Source organism: Nannospalax galili, unplaced genomic scaffold, assembly GCF_000622305.1.
Source record: "Nannospalax galili isolate Female #2095 unplaced genomic scaffold, S.galili_v1.0 scaffold78, whole genome shotgun sequence".
Classification (NCBI taxonomy): Eukaryota; Metazoa; Chordata; class Mammalia; order Rodentia; family Spalacidae; genus Nannospalax; species Nannospalax galili.
The window spans coordinates 2,403,207-2,424,735 of record NW_008343387.1 but is presented as its reverse complement, the minus strand read 5'-3'; the positions used below and the strand labels follow the sequence as shown (position 1 = coordinate 2,424,735).

At 37.8% G+C, this 21,529-nt stretch overlaps 1 protein-coding gene across 2 annotated transcripts in view; it reads left to right on the top strand.

The window, feature by feature from the left end:
* Mms22l (MMS22 like, DNA repair protein) overlaps window positions 1–21,529 on the top strand; it is a 150,213-nt gene that overhangs the window by 47,254 nt on the left and 81,430 nt on the right. The window contains exon 11 of one of the 2 annotated variants that reach the window (XM_008839611.3): window positions 9,916–9,978. The exons of the other annotated variant lie outside the window; for it this stretch is intronic. Coding sequence (XP_008837833.1) covers window positions 9,916–9,978 — 63 coding nt within the window. The remainder of the gene's footprint in view (window positions 1–9,915; window positions 9,979–21,529) is intronic. 2 annotated transcript variants of the gene reach the window in all.

The following is a 21,529-nucleotide window of genomic DNA, read 5'->3' as shown; positions in this document are numbered from 1 at the left end:
ACTCTTCTTTTTTTATGGGGCTTTTTGCAACTCTAACATTCCCCTTCTGAAGAGGTAACCCTAAAATCTTTTGAGGATTAGATAAAAGCTCCCAAGTACTTTCATCATTTTTCACCTTTGGAACGGAGCATGTTGCTACAAGGCCCAAGGACATTGTGAGTTTTAGCCAAGAAACTGACTACTTTCCTTTGGGGTCTTTTTACCCTAACTGCCTAGCCAATTCCTACCTCCTATTCTTATCACACTGTCCTATGAAGAGGTTACCCAAGTTGCCAATAGGGAATCAGATGCAGACCTCTCTGGCTTCTTCCATGCTGAACAGGGATGTAGGGTGAGGCAATTGAAGTACCCCTTCAGTGGGTCTATCTAAAAGACACTTAAATTGCTTAACTCTTATCTCGAGGAGGAAAAGAAAGTGTTTGAATCCTGATTAGGAGGTATGAAGGAGAAGTAAAGGCAGGAGTAATTAGCATTATAAGTTCTAGACAGGGAGCTAGAAAAAAGTCAGAACAGGGCAATTTTCAAATGTTCATATGAGAGTCCATTGGAATTTCTTGACAAGGGCTTCCAAAAGCATCCCTCTATTGGGTTCCTCCTCATTTTTCTTTTGTCTTCCAAGGCTGGACTCTAGAGGGATGGATTCAGGATTTGCTTTCAGGTATTTTGATAGCTGTTGGGGTGGTTAGAATCAGTGTCAATTCCCTCTCAAAGGCTTCTAGATAGGGGGAGAAAACAAATTTATCCATCATTTTAGAACACTAGCTGGTTATGTCCCTTAGCTACAGGTAGACACCACAGTATTTATTGGAGAACAAGATTGGAAGTCTTAGATCTGAGCAGTACTTTCTGGTTAGGAAAAAAATCATCAATGATAAGTAATTGTCTAAATACCTTTTTATATAGACTTAAGCCTAATGTCTGGGAAGCGTAATCCCTTGAACTCTTAAAGAAATATACTGATGACTTTACTCTTTGGTTATACTTTTCCTTTTTGGTGTTTAAGACCATATAGTTGGCCCAAATAAATTATTTTATTTTTACACTGAAGGTCACTTGAGGATCTGTTCCTAGGGGTCACATGGGCTTGGGAGGAGCTCCTGGCTCCTTTCTTTTACCAGTTCCATCTATGTGAAGATAAATTGAAGGTCCTGCTCAACCATGTCTGGCTTCACTTGGAAGCATGAATGAGATGTTTCCTCTGAGTTGACCCTCCTCTTTGTAGACTGGACACTGGTTCAAGTCCACCTCTTGGGGTCTTCATGGCCTCCCTAAATAAGAGGACAGGTGACTCACCACAGTTACAGGACATTTTGAGAGATGTTCCATTTTCCCCTGGAACTTAGTTGACTTTAGAGGGCAAGGGACAAAAACTGTCCTTTTAGTCCCTCTGACCACATTAGTATTGGCCTCAAACTATGGCTGTTAATCATCCAATAAGGTTAGTTTCACCAGTCTGGTACTTTTAATTATCATGTGCTATGTAGATAAGGCTTGGGTAAAAAAACAAATATTCTCAAATAAACTTTGACTAGATATATATTTTGTTCCTTAAACTAGTTGACTAAACTATGACCATAGACATTTTAAGATTATGTGTGTACTATTTTTGTCTCATCCTTTATATATCATATCAACCTACACAGACCTTCATCACTTGCTTAGGCTTTTTCATTTTTTTCTATTTTGGAAAATATCTCCATTCCTATGTCCTTTTAACATCGTTTGCATTCTCATTTTCTTCTTTAAAAAAAAATAATTATGAGATATAATAGCATTAACAAATAAATTTTCCATCTGTTGTGAGACTTCTTTTTTGGGGATGCTAAGCAATGCTTATTCCCTTTTAAGGTTCTAGTGTCAAGCCAATGTTTGATTAAAGGTTCACTGGGGAACCAATGAATTTATTGAGCTTACTTACCATATAACTGAGGGGTTGCTAAGGTGTATGAATGACCTGAGGGTATGCACAGTGGAAAGCCTTTATCCAGCATGGGTCATGCCTTCTCTTCCTAGCCTTCCCCAGATTGTATACTTTAGCCTTCCCCAAATCCAGGAGGCCATGTATGATTAGAGTGAAATTACATACAGTTGGCTGGGAAGAGTGGCTGGATGATTTGGTGAGGGTCCAGTGACCCTGCTTGGCCCTCCTTTAATGAATGAGCCCAACTGTCAACAAGCCCAATTGTGACGATATTTAGCGTCAGGCTCAGCTGAAGTCGTGATGATGGTGGTTATATCATGCAGAAGGGACTGCTGTATAGCATCATCTTAGTAAAAGGACCTGGAATTTAAAAGGATTTGATGTAGGATACACATATGAGGGAGAACATATGTCATTTGTTTTTCTGAGTCTGTCTTAATTCACTTTATAATAACAGTTTCTAGATTCATCCATTTACCTGCAAATTTCATTATTTCATAATTGGGTCATTTGGTTTCTCGATTCTTTGTTTTTTGAGTTCTTTATATATTCTGGATGTTAAATGATTTTTTTCCCCCATTCTGTGGGTTTTCTCTTCACTTTTTTGGTTGTTTCTTTTGCTGTATAGAAGCTTTTTAGTGTAATGAGGTCCCACTTGTTGACTGCTGACTTTAACTCTTGAGCAACTGCTGTCTGATTTAGAAAATCATTTCCTATATCTTCTAAGTTACTGCCCTTATTTACTTCTAATAGTTTCAGGGCTTCTAGTTTCACATTGAGGCCTTTGATCCATTTGGAGTTGACTTTTGTACAAGGAGAAAGATAAGCATCTAGGTTCATTCTTCTACAGGTGGAGATCCAGTTTTGCCAGCACCATTTGTTGAAGATGATGTCTTTTCTTGTGCTCTTAGCACCTTTGTCAACTATCAGGTGGCTGAAATTGCATGTACTTGGGTTTGGATCTTCAATGATGTTCCATTGATCTATGTGTCTATTTTTGTGCCAGTACCATGCTGTTTTTAAGACTATTGCTCTGTACTATAGTTTGAAATATGACATAGTAATCCCCCCAGTGTTGCTCTTTGTGCTCAGGGTTGCTTTGGCTATCCAGGATCTTTTGTGTTTCCATTTGAATTTAAGGATGTTTTTTCTAATTCTGTGAAGTATGGAGTCATGTGGATTTTGATTGGGTTGCATTGAATCTGTATATTGCTTTTGGTAGGATGGTCATTTTCCACAATACTAATTCTTCCAATCCATGAGCATGGTAGGTCCTTCCATATCCTGGTGTCTTCCTCAATCTCTTTCTTTAATGATTTGAAATTTTCATTGTAGAGCTCTTTGGTGTCTTTGGTCAGATTAATTCCAAGTTGTTTTTTTTTTTTGCAGCTATTGTGAATGGGAGCATTTCCCTATATTGTTTCTCCAGCTCCTTGTTATTGGTATATAGAAAGGCTACTGATTTTTGTAGATTGATTTTATAACCTGCCACTATACTGAAAGTGTTGATCAGTTCTAGGAGTTTTCTGGTGGAACTTTTGGGATCTCTTAGGTATAGTATCGTATCATCTGCAAAAGGTGATAGTTTGACCTATTCTTTTCCAGTGAGTACTCCTTTAATTTCCTTCTCCTGTCTTACTGCTCTAGCAAGAGTTTCAAGTGCTTTGTTACAAAGGAGTAGAGATTGTGGGCATCTTTGTCTGGTTCCTGATTTTAATGGGAATGCTTCCAATTTTTCTCCATTTAGAATGATGTTGTCTGTGGGTGTGCTGGATAGCTTTAGTGTCAACTTGACACACCTGGGTTGAGGGAACCTCAATCGGGGAATTGCCTCTATTGGACTGGCCTGTGGCCATGTCTGAAGGGCATCTTCTTGATGAGTGATGTGGGAGGGCCCAGCCCTCTGTGGGTGGGGCCAACCCTGGGCAGGTGGGCCTGTGCTGCATAAGAAAGCAGGCTAAGCAAGGCCCAGGGGAGCAAGTAAGCAGCGTTCCTCCATGGCCTGTGCTCCAGCTCCTGCCTCCAGGTTCCTGCCCTGAGTTCCTACCTTGGGCTCCCAGATGAACTGTGACCTGGGATATGTAAGACAAATAAACCCTTTCCTCTCCAAGTTGGTATTGGTCAGAGTGTTTTGTCACAGCAATGGAGAAATAAACTAAAACAGACCCATATTCTTAATGAACATAGAAGAGAAAATTCTCAACAAAATACTTGCAAACTGCATACAGACATACATCAAAAAGATCATTCACCAAGATCAAGTAGAGTTTATCCCAGAGATGTAGGGCTGGTACAATATGCACAAGTGAATATGCATGATTAATCATATAAATGGACTCAAAAGACAAAAACCATATTGTCATCTCAATAGGTGCAGAAAAGGCTTTTGACAAAATTCAGCATGCATTTATGTTCAAAGTCTTAGAGGGAACTGGAATGGAGGGAACATATCTCAACATAATTAAAGGTATATGCAACAAACCCACTGTCCTAGTTTGTTCTTCATTGCTGTAACAAAATATTCTGACCACTACCAACCTGGGGAGGAAAGGGTTTATTTAGCTTACATATCCCAGGTCACAGTTTATCCCAAGGAGCCCAAGGTAGAACTCAGGGCAGGAACTTGGAGGCAGGAGCTGGAGCACATGCCATGGAGGAATGCTGCTTACTGGCTTGCTTTCCTGCACCCTGCTCAGTCTGCTTTCTTATGCAACACAGGCCTACCTGCCCAGGGGTGGCACCACCCACAGTGGGCTGGGCCCTCCCACATCACTCATCAAGAAGATGCCCTTCAGACATGGCCACAGGCCAGTCCAATAGAGGCAATTCCCCGATTGAGGTTCCCTCAACCCAGGTGTGTCAAGTTAACACTAAAGCTATCCAGCACACCAGGTTTGTGAGATCTCTGTATCCCAGCGTGGTTGTGTCTTTACCTGGTTTGGGTATTAGAGTGATACTGGCTTCATAGAAGAAATTTGGGAGTTCTCCCTCTGTTTCTATCTTTTTGAATAATTTAAGTAGAATTGGTTGGAGGTCTTCTTTAAATGTCTGGTAGAATTTTGCTGTAAATCCATTTGGACCTGGGTTTTTTTTAGTTGGGAGGCTTTGTATTACTATTTCCATTTCCTCATATGTTATGATTCTGTTTAAACTGTTGATCTCTTCTTGACTTTGGTGGTTCTCATGATTTTAGATATCCATCCATTTCTTTTAGATTTTCAAATTTAGTAGCATATGGGTTTTTTAGATATTGCATTATAATGCAATGTTTCCCCTTTTATCTCTCATTTTGTTGATTTGGATTTGCTCTCTGTTTCTTCTGGTTAACTGGGCTGAGGGTCTGTCTGTCTTGTTTAGCTTTTCAAAGAACCAGCTCTTAGATTCATTGATTCTTTGCATTGTTTTCTTTGTTTTTGTTTCATTAATTTCTGCTCTGATGTTTGTTATTCTCTTCTGCTGGGTTAAGGTTTCATTTGTTCTTGGCTTTCCAATGTCTTGAGTTGCAGTGTTAGGTCATTTATTTGGGCTCTTTCTAACTTTTTAATGTAGGCACTTAGAGCTATAAACTTCCCTCTTAGGACTGCTTTTAAAGTGTCCCAGAGGTTGTGTTGTGTTGTAGTGTCCTTTTTGTTGAATTCCAGGAATTCTTTTATTTCTGTCTTAATTTTTTCTGTGATGCACTCATTGTTTAGGAGTGTGTTGTTCAATGGCCACGAGTTCGTATAGTAACCAGGGCTTTGTCCAGTGTTGATTTTGAGCTTTTTGTTTTGTAGTCTGATAGAATGCATGTTTTACTTTAATTTTTTTGAATTTGTTGAGGTTTGTTTTGTGGCTTAGTATGTGGTCAACTTTTGAAAAAGTTCCATGGGGTGCTGAGTAGAAAGTGTATTCTTTGGTGCTTGGGTGGAATACTCGAAAGATGTCTTTTAGGTCCATTTGATGTATAGTATCATTTCATTCAGACATCTCTCTGTTTAAATAAAGAGGTAGTGGAGTATTGAAGTCCCCTATTATTACTGTCTTGGGATTAATCTATGTCTTAAAGTCCTATAGTGTTGTTTTTATGAATTTGGGTGCCCCAGAGTTTGGTGCATATATGTTAAGGATTGTAATATCTTCTTAGTTAACTGTTCCTTTTATTATCTTCTTAGTTAACTGTTCCTTTGATCAGAATGAAGTGACCCTCCTTATTTCTTCTGATGAATTTTACTTTGAAGTCTATTTTATCAAATATTAAAATTGAAAGCCCTGCTTGTTTCTTAGTACTATTTGCTTGGAATATTCTTTTCCAGCCTTTTACCTTAAGGTCATGCCTTTCCTTGTAGGAGAGATGGGTTTCTTGCAGACAGCAAAGAGGTGGATTTTGTTTCTTAATCCATTCACTTAGCCTGTGTCTTTTGACTGGGGAGTTCAGTCTATTGATATATAAGGTTATTATTGAAAGATGTGTATTGGTTGCCATCATTTTGATTGCTGTTTATGTTCTCTGTCTAATTTTGTGTTTCCTAGATTATACTTTTTTAATTGTCTTTTGTTGCCCCTGGGGCATAGTTGTTTCTCTCTCTGCTCTCTATATTGCTTCAAGTGTTCTTTGAATGGCTGGTTTCGTGGACATGTATTCTTTCAGGCTATTTGTGTCATGGAAGATTTTTCTTTCCCCCTCAACTATAATAGACATTTTTGTGGGGTAAAGTATTCTGGGCTGGCATCTATTGTCATGTAGAACTGGGAATACTTTGGTCCAAGCTCTTCTGGCTTTCATAGTTTGCACTGTAATTCTGATGGGCTTTCCTTTGTATGTGAGTTGTTGTTTTTGTTTTGCTGTTTTCAGTGTTCTCTCTTTGTTCTGTACATTATTTTACTATAATATGTCATGGTAGTTTCTTTTCTGATCCTGTGTCTAATGTTCTATATGCTTCCTGTATTTGTATGGGGATGTCTCTCCTCAATTTCAGGAAATTCTCTTCTATGATCCTGTTTAATATCTGGTCAGCACCATTAACCTGAAATTGTTCTCCTTCCTCTATTCCTATGGTCCATATATTTGGTCTTTTCATGGTGTCCCACATCTCTTGCATATTCCATTCCTGTGTTCTTTTTAATTCTCCATAATCTTTACTTGAGTGGTCCAATTCTTCAACTTTATCCTTTGGTGTTGATGTTCTGTTTTCCATTTCATTCATTGTGGTGAGGCTTTCCCCTGTTGTTTCAAGTTGGCTCATTGAGTTTTGCATGTCCTTCTTAATTTCGGCCTGAGTTTTCTTCAATGTTTCTATCTCTTTTTTGAATTCATTCAGAAGTTTATCCTTCTTTTAGTTCTTTTATTTGTTTGTCTGTGTGTTCTTTAAATTTAATTCCTTGATCATGTCTATGATTGTTCTTTTAAATTCAGTCTCCTGGTTATCTCTAGGGGTTTCTCCATACAGAACTCTTCTACAGGATTGGTGGAGTTTGGTGGGGACATAGTGTTTTGGCTTTCCATTTTACTATTCTGTCTTTGTGATTTTGGCATGTGAACTTCTTTTATTGTTTATGATCCTGATATGAGAATTAAGTTGAAGTATGCTTCTGTTTGTATTATCCTAGTGCCTAGATTCTTTCTTTCTTGGTTATATAAAGGTGGTTGGCACAGGGTTCAGGTTCTCTCAGTTTTAATTTGGAGGGACCGGGTGGCTTCAGGTCAGCTATTCAGGAGTACCTACAGAAGCCCAATTCAGGTTCTGGCCAGGTACACTCAGGCTTCCTTAACCACATGGAGGCAGGATCTGGGTGTTCTCTGGAAGCCCACTCTCTCAGGTTGTCTGCTAAGATCTCAGCCTTGGCTTACCAAAGCCAGATCTGCCCTGGGGCCTTGGGAGGGGCCTCACAAAATCCCAGGTAGGGGCAGGGGTATGGCACAGTTAGGGGAAGCTCATCACCTTGTTGAGCAGGATCCGGGGCCTCTCAGGCAATCCCCTGCATTCTCAGCCCCTCTGTCAAGAGAGAGGCCAGAGGGAGGCCAGAATTCGGCACTCTTTAGCAGTCTTAAAATGACTACTTTTTGAAGGAGGACCAACTCCCAAATTTCAGGTGTTATGCCATACTATACTTACTTTTGATTCAACTTACTAGCTTGGGGGGTTCTCAATATGGCCCTCAGGGCTGATAATATCGCTGGAGTCAGAACTCCTTGGAAGCTGTTTTGTACTCCTGGTCTTTTTTTACAAAGGCAGGATATAGGTTAAAGTAAGCCAAGGGATGATGTACGTAGGACAGAGAACAGGTGAAGTTCCAAATGTGAAGCTTCATTTGTCTTCTCCGTAGGGAATTAGGGAATATTAACATTCTGACAACATGCAGGGTGTATTGCTAACTAGGGTTGCTTGCCCAGTCCCCAGAGTTTATAGATTTTGTTAGACCTCTGTTCCGTAGGCTTGATCTGTTACTGGCCACATGGTCAATCTCAGTCTCCAGGCCAGCCTATCCAGAGTCTCCACTCTAAATCACACTCTTAGTCTTTTGGGCTTCACCAAAACCTGCCTTAAGACTCCATGGGTCTGACCAGCTTCTGCTTTCAGTCGCATCATTAAATCATCTTGTGTGACAATAGACCTCCAAGCCAAGGTGTTGCTATCAGGCATCGACATTCTGAGGGCTCAGAGATTAGTGATTATTTTGCTAATGGTAACTAAATCCTTATATTAATAATTATTGTTGCATAACAAAAAAGCTAGGTAAAACAATGCATAATATTTCACTCTCAGTTTCTGAGGGTCAGGTATTTTGTTGGACCTGAATATGGGTGGCTCTGGCTCAGGATCTTTTCATGAAAATTTAGTGAAACTGTCAGCCAGAGGCTTCAGTCTCTGAAGGCTTAACTGGGCCTAGAGGATTCACTTCTAGTTTTAATTTTGGCAGAAGCCTTCAGTTTCTCGTAAGGATTTCTTCAGGTCTACTCCCAGTGTGGCTTTTACCTGAGCAAGTTAACAAGAGAGTGTGGTTACCTGGGTGTGGTGGTGCAAGCCTGTAGTCTCAGCACTTGGGGGGCAGAGGCAGGTGGATCTCTGAGTTCAAGGCCAGCCTGATCTACATAGTGAGCTCCAGGCCGGCCCCACTAGACGGAGACCCTGTCTCAAAAACACTAAAACCAAAAAAACAGCAAAAAAAAAAAAAAGAAAAATCAAGAGAGTGTGGTCATGATGGAAGCTTCATGGACGTGACATACTGTCATTTACGTTCGAATTAATAATTTATTAGACATTCCTTGTTTGAAGTCTTTAAATTATTTTCCTTTTTTTTTCTGCATTAGAAATGAATTACTAGGCTTTTGTAAATACTTTCTTTACTTATGGTTTTGACCAGTGTCTACATAATCTGACTCTCTAAGAACTGAATATTATGGAAGAACATCCTCTGGACTTTCCTACAGGAAAAGTGGAATTATGGCAAAGCCTTGATATGGTCCACTTTAGCTCTCTTCCTTGCTGTGTAGAATATTGAATGTAATTGGAGTTGCCCAATAACTGACCACTTGCTAAATGAAAACACTATGTAAATAAAGTTTTTGTTTGTTATTTTCTGTATAAATGTTTCACTCTCATAATGTATGTTATCTTTAGGATACTACAATAAAATGAAGGAAAAACTGGTAAGTATAGAGAATACACAAGAAGGGCATAGAAAAGTGAAAACACATACGAGATACATAACTGTTTTAGTTAGACTGTATCTGTCAACAGAAATTAAATATCTGTTAAAACATGCATAGTCCTATAGAACCATTTTAGTAAAATAATTTCAGATGTTTATACTGGATCAGAGCAATAATAATTGTAGATTTATTTCTATCAAGTGTGTCAGCTAGCTCTTTGCCAAAATAATATTAGAAAAAGAAATTCTAATGGCTTTTAAAATTATAATAGAGAAAATGTACTTCATACTTGCTGTACTATAATTCAAATATGTACATAATCAAAGCAATAATTTCAATGAGACAATATTTTCCCCCTTTCCAGAGACAAATGGAATCAAATTGGAACTTTGTAGAAGAACTTTTAAAACAGTCCATCAGTGTTCAGGTATGCAATTAAAGTGAGTCAACTTGTGCATTTCTATGTTTTTACGATATAAATCTTAACTTACAAAAACTACACTAACTTAAAATGAATTAAATGATACTTTATTCAAAATCTGTGATTCTTCCTTTGAAGAGTCAACTCACAATAGTCCCTATTAGTGACTATTTTTAAAAGATTTTTATTTTGGACACTGAAGTAGTCAGTAAAAGGACAAAGATAATTATCTTACTTGGTGACGTTGACAGAGTGTATTCAAAATAAATGGAAGCTACTTCAGTGTTATAGGCCATTCCTTGACTATATGCTATCAAGTCATGCGACACGAAGGAGATAGTCAGTGGCATTGGAAATTCAGCTGTATCCTCGTCACAGCAGGAAGGTGACTTGCCTTGCTGAGCAATTTGTCTTACAGGCTTGAATCATATTCTAACTGATAAGGCCCTAGTTTCTGAGCACGCATTTCATACCTTATCATTTTTCTCTCTGCAGAGCTGTTAATGTAGTACTTCATGGCCCAGAGGTCAGACTTGACCTCCTTTTAAAATAGCTTTAAATGTGCTGTTCATCTCATCTTTAAATATGTGTAACTCTGGGAAGTTTTGTAGTGTAAATAAGCCTTTATATATTAGTTTATGGAAGATTATGGTAAGGAATATTTTTTAATTTGGGAAATAAATTGCTTTATTAATGCAGATCATTTAAAACTTGAAGAGGAATAAAGAATATTGTAATAGTTTGCCTTGTTGGGTATACTTAGAAGCTATATATTTGAAAATACTACAGATGGTTGAGTTTTATGTACTATCTATACTAACTAGGTAAACATAAGTACTTCTGGTTATAAGAACCTTGTTGAGTTATATGCTAAGAATTCTAGTGTAAAATACCAAGAAATTCTACATGCAAGGGTTTCATGAAAAACAAAATCTAGTATTCTTTTAAAATATTTTTCTCAACCACTGTAAAAGTTATTCATGTTTTATTTTTCCCTCTATAATTTTAATTGTCCTTCTGTTTTAGAATATTTTGATTTAATAAACCCAAATGCTTATTTCAAGAATGTAGGGGATCAGGAAGAAGTCATTGTGAAATAAAAAATGTACATTAATTTGGCCATTACCATTTGTATCAGTTATTAAGTCAGTCTTAATGCTTTAATCATGTAAAAATAGGACTGAGTGTTGTACACACCTTTCATGCCAGCCAGCACGCTGGAGGCAGAGGCAGGCAGGTTTCTGTGAGACCGGGTCAGCCTGGTGTATATAATGAGTTTCAGGCTAGCTTATGCTACTGGAGACATTGACTCCAACAACAACAACAACAGCAGCAAAGCAAGTAGAAGTAATTTCAGTAATGTCTAGATAGTGTTATTAACAGTTACTGCATCTGAGCCACTGACTGGAAATTTAAATTTCCTAATTAAGTTGTAACTACTTTTGTCCTTTAAAGTTTATTCTCTGGGACTTATTTTCTGATTCTTTTATATTTAATAATTAAATTTTTCCCTTAACAGTCTATGAATATATACTTTTCTTTAGCTAGAGTTCAGTTATAAAATATTTCTCAGGAGATTCTAAAAGTTCACACAGGTAGATCAACAGACACACAGACAGATACATATACACCCCCATACACCACAGTGGTCAGGGACAGCAAAAGAGAGTTTGTCATTAATCTCCATTTTGTAGAAATGTTTGCCTTCAATTCATACTTCACTCCTTTCCTCTTTGGATTCTGACTCCCTGTCACTGACCTTTTTGTGGTGCTAAGGATCAGACTCAAGGCCTTCCACTTGCTAAGCACTTCTTCTTACACTGCACTACACTCCCTTCCCAATTTTGCTTTTAATGCATTGTATGCGTTTACAATATGCCTAGTATTTTAATGGTGAAAGTTTAAGCTGTTACTGAGATTTTATAGTCTTTAACAGTAGGTTGGTGACCAGTCATTTCACTTTGCCTGGCATGGGGTTTCAGTGCCCAAACAAGAAAGCCTTGAACAAACTAGGTTGAATCAAGTCACTTTGAAATTATGGGAGTTACCACTAAGTCAAGATTCTTTCTCCATCAAAGTAGTGTCTTCCTTGTGGTCCTGTAGGAAAAAGAAGCCCTCTGGTTTTCTGGGGCATTCTTTCAGTGTTATTGTATCATTTTGCATCAAATTATATTCAATAAATAGAAGGAGAATACTTACTGGAGTTCTTGAAGCCAATTTGTGTGGGAGTAAATGGTATTAAGAATAACTACATTTGAGGTGACTCTTGGGAAGGTGCACCCATGCTCTCAGGCATGTTTACATTCTTCTGGAGCGCCTCCCTCCTTCTCTTAACCCATACTGTTAAAATGTACACTGAAAAAGTATTAATAAACCCCAAAGGTGCCTCTCTCTCTCTCTCTCTCTCTCTCTCTCTCCCTCTCTCCCCTCCTCTCTCCCTCTTTCCCTCTCTCCCTCTCCCTCTCCCTCTGTGTGTGTGTGTGTGTGTGTGAAATTGAGTTACCAGTTGGAAATTGTATGTGCACCCCCCCAATATGGTAAAATCTGACTCATACTTTGACTTGACCTTGACCTCAAGTTGTGACAGAGTCCATTTGTGATGCAATGCTAGATTTTTTGTTTTTGAAAATCCTAACTAGTTTATTGCGCTTGTTAACAGAACATAGAGTCAGGGTTTATTGACAGATCATCCCCCCCCCCCCACACACACACTCCCATTTACAGCTGAGCTAGAAAGTCCACACTCAAATATAGATCATGTGACTTCGCAAGAGCCAGACAAAAGGGCATTCTCGGCTTGTATATCCTTAGTCCCTCCCCCACATGCAGCTAAGGCCGACTGATTGGGTGGGAGGGGTAATTGATTTGCCCCTCACTGCCTTGAGGAGCATGGGAAGGAGCTGTGATTATAGCTTGCCTGCATAGTGGTCTGAGGACACTTCACAACACTCCACACCTTCGTCAGGCTCTTACATTGTTCCTGCCAACCTCTTCCACATAAGTCCCTGAGCTTTGGAGGGGGTGATAGGTGTGGCATGATCTTCCTCTCATTATGGCAAGGAACTGAACTTTCATGTCTCTGCATCATGTTTTCCATGGGCAGTTGGCCCCTTCAGTGGGATTCCATCAACTGTAAGGATTTAGTGCTAGGATCTACAAACGAGGGAGAACATACATCTTTTGTTTGTCTGAGTCTATGTTACTTCACTTAGTATAACAGTTTCTAGATTCATCCATTTACCTGCAAATTTTATGATTTCATTTTTACTGCTGAATAGAACTCCATTGTATAAATATATCATGTTTTTGTTAACCACTCGTCAGCTGAGGTGTATTTAGGTTGCTTCCATCTCTTAGCTATTGTGAAAAGAGCAGTCACAACATGGTTGTGCAAGTTCTCTACAATAGAATGAATCCTTTGGTTATATGCCAAGGAGTGGTATAACTGGGTCATATTGTAGGTTCATTTTTACTTTTTTAAGAGTTCTCCACACTGTTTTCATAGGGGTTGCTGATTCCACCAGCAGTGAATCAGCACTGCACATCCTCGCCAGCATTTGGTATCATTTGTTCCCTTGATCTTAGCCAGTCTGACTGGGGTAAGATGAAACCTTAAGGTGGTTTTAATTTGCATATCCTTAATTACTAATGGTATTGAACACTTTTTAAGATGTTTCTTAGCTATCTTTATTTCTTCCTTTGAGAACTCTCTTTAGATCTTCAGCCCATCTTTTAATTGGGTCATCTGCTTTCTTCTTTGTTTTTTGAGTTCTTTATATATTCTGGATGTTAAACCTCTGTCAGATGGTGTCATTGGTGAAGATTTTTTTCCCAGTCTGTGGGTTTTCTCTTCACTTTCTTGATTGTTTCTTTTGCTGTACAGAAGTTTTTTAGTTTAATGAGGTCCCACTTGTTGATTGTTGACCTTAATTCCTGAGCAGCTGGTGTGCAATTTAGAAAGTCCTTTCCTATACCTATATCTTGGGGGTTACTGCCAATGTTTTCTTCTAATAGTTTCAGGGTTTCCAGTTTCACATTGAGGTCTTTGATCCATTTGGAGTTAACTTTTGTGCAAAGAGAAAGATAAGCATCTAGGTTCATTCTTCTACAGGTGGAGATCCAGTTTTGCCAGCACCATTTGTTGAAGATGATGTCTTTTCTTGTGTTCTTGGACCTTTGTCAAATATCAGGTGGCTGAAATTGTGTGTACTTGGATTTGGGTCTTCAATGATGTTCTGTTGATCTATGTGTCTATTTTTGTGCCAGTACCACACTGTTTTTATGACTGTAGGTCTGTAATATACTTTGAGATCTGGCATAGTAATCCCCCCAGCATTGCTCTTTGTGCTCAGGGTTGCTTTGGCTATCTGGAGTCTTTTGTGCTTCCATCTGAATTTAAGGATTTTTTTTTTTTCTAATTCTGTGAAGTATGTCATGTGAATTTTGATAGGGATTTTGTTGAATCTATATATTACTTTTAGTAGGATGGTCATTTTCACAATATTAATTCTTCCAGTGCATGAACATGGGAGGTCCTACCATCTCCTGGTGTCTTCCTCAATCTCTTCGTTTAAAGATTTAAAATTTTTGTTGTAGCAATCTTTGATGTCTTCGGTCAGATTTATTCCAAGATATTTTATTTTATTTTTGTAGCTATCATGAATGGGAGGGTTTCCCTGTGCTCTTTCTCCAATTGCTTGTTATCAGTATATAGAAAGGCTACTGATTTTTGTAGATTAATTTTGTAACCTGCCACTTTACTGAAAGTGTTGATCAGTTCTAGGAGTTTTCTGGTGGAATTTTGGGATCTCTTAGATACAGTATCATATCTTCTGCAAAAAGGCATAATTTGACCTCTTCTTTTCCAGTTATTACTCCTTTAATTTCCTTCTCTTGTCTTATTACTCTAGCAAGAGTTTCAAGCACTATATTGAAAATGAGTTGAGATAGTGGAATCCCTTGTCTGGTTCCTGATTTTAATGGGAATGCTTCGAGTTTTTTGTTTGTTTGTTTGTTTGTTTTTTTTATTTAGAATGAGGTTGGCTGTGGGTTTGTTGTATATAGCTTTAATTGTGTTGAAGTATGTTCCTTCCAGTCTTGTTCCCTCTAGGACTTTGAACATGAATGCATGCTGAATTTTGTCAAAAGCCTTTTCTGCATCTATTGAGATGATGCTGTGGTTTTTGTCTTTGAGTCCATTTATGTGATTGATGACGTTTATTGACTTACAGATATTGAACCATCCCTGCATCTCTGGAATAAACCTAGTTGATCATGGTGATTGATCTTTTTGATATATATCTGTATGTGGTTTGCAAGTATTTTGTTGAGAATTTTTGCATCTGTGTTCATTAAGGATATGTGTCTGTAGTTTTCTGTTTTGGTTGCTTCTTTGCTTGGTGTTAGAGTGATGCTGACTTTATAGAAGGAATTTGGGATTTCTCTCTCTGCTCCTATCTCTTTAAGTAGGAGATAGGTAAAGATTGGAGATCTTTAAATGTCTGGTAGAAATCTGCTGGAAATCCATCTTGCCCTGGGCTTTTTTTTTAGTCCGGAGGCTGTATATTACTGTTAGGTTATCGATCTTTTTAAACTGTTGGTCTCGGTTTAACTCTGGTGGTTCCCATGATTTAGATACCCACTCATTTTTTTAGGTTTTCACATTTAATGGAGTACGAGTTTTTAAAGTATTCTCTTATAATGTTCTGGATCTTTTGGGTGTCTGTTGTGATGTTTCCCCTTTCATCTCTAATTTTGTTGGTTTGGATTTGTTCTTTCTTTCTTTTGGTTAACAGGGCTAAGGTTCTGTCTATCTTGTTTAGCTTTTCAAAGAACCAGCTCTTAGATTCATTAATTCTTTGTATTGTTTTCTTTGTTTCTGTTTCATTAATTTCTGCTTTGATTTTGGTTATTTCTTCTCTGCTGCCAGGTTAAGGTTTCATTTGTTCTTGCCTTTCCAGAGTCTTCAGTTGCTATCTTAAGTCATTTATTTATTTGTGTTTTTTTTTCCTGATTTTTTTTTAACATAGTCACTTAGAGTTATAAACTTTACTCTTAGAATCCCTTTTAAAGTGTCCCAGAGAGTTTGTTGTCATATAGTTCTTTTCCTTGAAGTCCAGGAACACTTTTATTTCTTTCTTGATTTGTCCTTTGACCCACTCATTATTCAGGAGTGTGTTGTTTAAACTCCATGAGTTCCTGTAGTTGCAAGGTATTCTTCCAGTGTTGATTTTAAGGTTTATTGCATTGTGGTGGTCTGATCAAATGCATGGAATTATTTCAGTTTTTTTTGTATTCGTTGAGGTTTGTTTTGTGCCCCAGTAGGTGGTCAGTTTTTGAGAAAGTTCCATGGGGAGCTGAATAGAAAGTGTTTTCTTTGATGCTTGGTGGAATATTTAGTAGATGTCTGTTAGGTCCATTTGATGTATAGTATCATTTCATTCAGATGTCTCTCTGTTTATTCTTTGTCCAGTTCACCCGTCTAATGGAGACAGTGGGGTATTGAAGTCCCATACTGTTACTGAGTTCGGGTTAATCTGTGTCTTAATGTTCTATAGTGTCATTCTTATGAATTTGGGTGCTCCAGAGTTTGGTGCATATATGTTCTGGATTGTAATATCTTCTTGGTTAATTGTTCCTTTTATCAGAATGAAGTGAGCCCCTTTATCTCTTCTGAGTAGTTTAGTTTGATGTCTATTTTGTCAGATATTAGAATTGCAACCCCTGCTTGTTTCTTAGTGCTATTTGCTTGAAATATTCCTTTATATCCTTTCACCTTAAGGTAGTGCCTTAAAGGTGAGATGGGTCTCTTGCAGACAACAAAAAAATGGATTTTGTTTCTTAATCCATTCAACTAGCCTGCGTCATTTGACTGGGGAGTTCAGTCCATTGATATTTAAACTTATTTTTGAAAGATATTTATTGGTTGCCATCACTTTGATTACTGTTTGCATTCTTTGTCTAATTTTGTGTTTCCACAATTGTACCTTCATTTAGTTTCTTTCTGTTGCTCCTGTTGCTGTTGGTTATAGCTCCTTTTTTTGTTCTTTGTAGTGCTTCAAGTATTCTTTCAAGGGCTGGTTTTGTGGACATGTATTCTTTCAGGCTATTTGTGTCTTGGAAATTTTTCTTTCCCCTTCTGCTCTAGTAGACATTTTTTCTGGGTAAAGTATTCTGTGCAGCCATCTATGGTCATTTAGAACTGGAAATCCATTTGTCCAGGCTCTTCTGGATTTCATCATTTGAATTGATAAGTCAACTGTAATTCTGATGGGTTTTCCATCATATGTGACTTGTTTTTTTGCTGCTTTCAGTATTCTCTCTTTGTCCTGTACATTTAGTGTTTTTACTATGATATGTTGTGGGGAGTTTCTTTTCTGATCCTGTCTATTTGGTGTTCTATGTGCTTCTTGTTTTTGTGTGGGGATGTCTTTCCTTAATTTTGGGGAATTCTCTTCTAATCTTGTTTAAGATCTGGCCAATACTATTAATCTGAAATTCTCCTTCTTCTATGCCTATGATATGTAGATTTGGTCTTTTCATTGTGTCCCACATCTACATATTCCATTCCTGTGTCGGGGATTTTTTTTTTTGTCTTTTGTCTTTTGTCGTTTGTCTTTTGAGACTGGGTCTCCCTGTGGTCCCAGTTGGCCTGGAGCTCAGAGTGGACAGGGCTGGCCTTGAATTCACAGATCTGCTGGGCTCTGCCTCCCAAGTGCTGGGATTTATGGCGTGTGCCACCACGCCTGGCTCCTGTGTGTTTTTAAATTTTACTTAATCTTTGCTTGAGCAGTCTTAACTCTTCAGCTATATCCTCCAATGTTGATGTTCTGTTTTCCATTTCATTCATTCTAGAGGTGAGGCTTTCTTCTGTTATTTCAAGTTGGCTTATTGAGTTTTTCACTTCCTTCTTCATTTCAGCCTGTTTTCTTTAATGTTTCTATCTTTTTATCAGAAGTTTATCCCTATCTTTTAGTTTTTTTATTTCTTTGTGTGTTCTTTAAATTCATTGAATTCCTTGAGCATGTTTATAATTCTTTTAAATTCTGTTGTTGTGCCCAGTTTGCGAGACCCCAAAGACCACCAAGGAACCGACTGATGAAAACTCACATAGGCTTTTTATTGTTACAAGCTTAAGCTTGGACCCACTGTGTCACCGACCCAGCGGATCTCAGATGTGAGACCCCTTGCTTTGGGAAACAGAGGTTTTTATAGTTTATTTCAGCAAGTTCAGCAAGTAGGGGAGTAGGGGGTCTCCAGCCTGGCTAGTATCTGATTGGTTGCAGCTCAGTGCCAAACCATAAACTGCTGGCTTCAGGAAATCTGAAAAGACATCTGGACTTTTAGTACTTTCCTGTCCATGGTTAATTGACCATTGGCGGGGGAGTTGTTTTCTATCCGTTCCAAGTATTGTGGTTTAACAGGGCTCAGGGCTGGGTCAGTCCCATGGAGGTTTTATCCAAGATGGAGTCACTCAGGTCTCTCACTGTGTCCTGGGTTATTTCTAGGGGCCTCTCCTTGTAAAACTCTTCTACAGGACTTGTGGAGTTTGGGGGAACATACTGTTTTGGTTTTCCATTTAATCGTTTTTTCGTTATCATTTTGGCATGTGAATTTCTTTTGTTGTTTGTGATTCTGGTATGAAAATCAAGCTTTTCTTTTTTGAGTTGATGTTTGCTTCTGTTTGTATTACTGGTGTGCCTTAGTTTTCTTATTGGGTGTGTAGAGCTGGTTGATTTAGGTTTCAGGTTATCTCAGATTGTGTTTTGGAGAGAATTGATGGCACCAGATCAGCTACTCAGGAGCTCTACAGAGGCACAAGTCAGGCTCCAGTCAGGTAGACTCAGGCTTCCTTCTATTGTTTGGACCCCTACTAGAGGCCGAGCACAAATGGGAAATTCTCTAAGGGGAGACCAGATCCAGGCATTCTCAGGTGGAGGCCAGATCAGACACTCTAAGGCTATCTGCTAAGGTGTCAGCCCTATCCTGTTGTAGTATTTAGAGCTCTGACCCTGGGGCTGTGGGAGGGTCCTCAGGTAATCCCAGTAACCACAGGGAGACTGGATCCACACCCTCTGGAGGCACTCTCAGGCAGTCTGCTGAGTTCAGCCTGGTCTACTAGTGAGTTCCAGGCGGGCTGGGGCTACAGGGCAACCCTGTCTCAAATGGACAAAAAAACCCTTAATATATAGTAGTCTTCAAATAAAATTCATAGAAATTCCATTATAGTTTGATTAAGCAAATAATGTTTCAGACTTTATTTCTAGCCAAAGAGAATCTTCCAGAAAAGACACCAACTTATAGGTAGTAAATAGATCACAAATTCTTTAGTTTTACTTCACTGAGTAGAACTTCCACATGTTTTTTCAAAGTAATCTTGCTTAATTAGTACATGTTAATGCTGATGTTAAATATTTGGCCTACTTTTAGAACAGCACTTTTTAAAAAAAAATGAAAAAGGGTATTTTTAGTTTCTTATACTAGTTTTTCTAAAACTTCATTGCTAATATCAGATAAGTAATACATTTATAATATTAAGCCTTTAAATTAATTCACATGGTTTATTCCCCATTTATCATGACACTTACTAAAATGTTAACATTTTATGTCTTAGGTTTATTCAAAGGTACACTATAATTTTCATGCCATAGTCATTGAAAATAATTTCTTTGTAATTTTTTATTGAAGTTTTGCAGTGTTCATGCAGTATAATTTGATGGTATTTAGATTAATTTTTATTGATAAATGGTTATTTGACAATTTCATCAGAACTTTTTCTACTATACTTTGTAGTTGATCTCTTGAAATAAAATGGGCTTGTAATCCAGGCTACTTGGGAGGATAAGGAAAGATGACTGCAAGTTCAAGAGCCAGTTTCAGAGTGAGTTCATTTGAGGCCAACTTGAATAAATTAGTAAAACTGTGTCTCAAAATAAAAGGTTAAGAAAGAAAGAAAAAAAACTTCATTTTTTCTATTCATAGAAAATATTTCTTGTCTTAAAAATGTGGTAGAAATGTGTAAACAGAAGTCTACCTATTGTGATTTGCGAAGTTTAGTTTGCATAGTCCAAGACTAGCAACAACTCGTAATGTGATTAGATCTGAGTGATTAGATATTAACCATCTTAATAATTTAAATAATGTTCTTAAGCAGAAAGATTTTACTAAACTAGAATATTGAAGTTCCATTCTATCCATTACCAAACTTAAAATCTCCCACATACACTGTAGTAAGTTGCTAATTATATGTTTATGATTTTTGATAAATAGGTTGTACATAAAGAAATTAACCAGTAACACACATATATTTCTAATATGCTCCTAATAGCTCTATCTAATAATTAAACTAAAACAGTAAATATTTTCATTATTATTAGATTTGTCTTACAGAATGTGCCCAAATTTGAAATGATTGAATTTTAGCTTTCAAAATAATATAAGAAGGCATTCTTTTTAAAAAAAAAAAAAACAGCAAAAACAAAAAACCAAAAACATCAAGCAGTTTTCTGGAGCAGGTATATTCATTATAAATGGGATTTAATGCAACTATTCATTAAATAGTACTCCTTCCCTCCAATCCTCCCCCTCCCTCACACACACACACACACACACACACACACACGCACACCCGAGAATACAGAGAGCCCACAGGGTTTGTGAAAAATTCAGAAATTGAGGAATATAGGCTCAGTGAGCCAGGTTTAAAGCTGCATGAGAAAAAGCCCACAGGTCTTTTGGTTTATTAAAAAGTCTGTGGTCACGAGGCATGGATTTGCATGTCCCTATTCTGTGTTTAGGTAGAGTTTGGACTTACAGTCCAACAAAATTGAAACTTATCAGCTTCAGGAGTAAGACTGAATCATATTGCACTTATTATTTGATAATCAGGAGTCGTTATATAGGCTAAACATACAGCTTTAATTCCTCATGACCCTTTCTTCCCATTGATGTAGAATAACCTATGTATATGTGTGCACATGTTGTGACTATCAAGCAGATACTTGTTGAAAGCAACAAATTATCCCATTATGTTGCAAACAATAGATGGAATTAGATTTACAGCATCTGTTTGTGATTATGTGTGCTGTTATAGATCAGTAGGAGTAGAGAGGGAACATTCTGTAATAAGACAAATTCTGTCTTTCCTTCCCCATTTTATACTGGTTTGTACAGTTTGAATGAAAAATGAAAGGCTTTTTTTAAGAGCAAAGTTCCGAGAGAAATCTGAAGAACAAATTCTCAATACAGTTCCAACCCTCATCTTGGTTAAAATGGATGCTAAGAATCAGACTGTATTTATCCAGGCATTGCTGTAATTTGGCATCACACTGCCACAAACTTCTCAATAAGACTTCATTTAGCACATGCTATACCCCAGTCCACTCAGCTCAGCATCTTACCTGATAACTAAGTACCAGTCAGAGAAGAACTCTATCTTTCCACTTTGAATCTCCTCACCTGTCAGCCTCCTTTTCTTTTATATAGGAAGTGTCAGTGCTTCTACCAAGACCTAATTCCTTCTCCTAAATATATGGTGCTCTTCTCCCTTGCTAAGGAG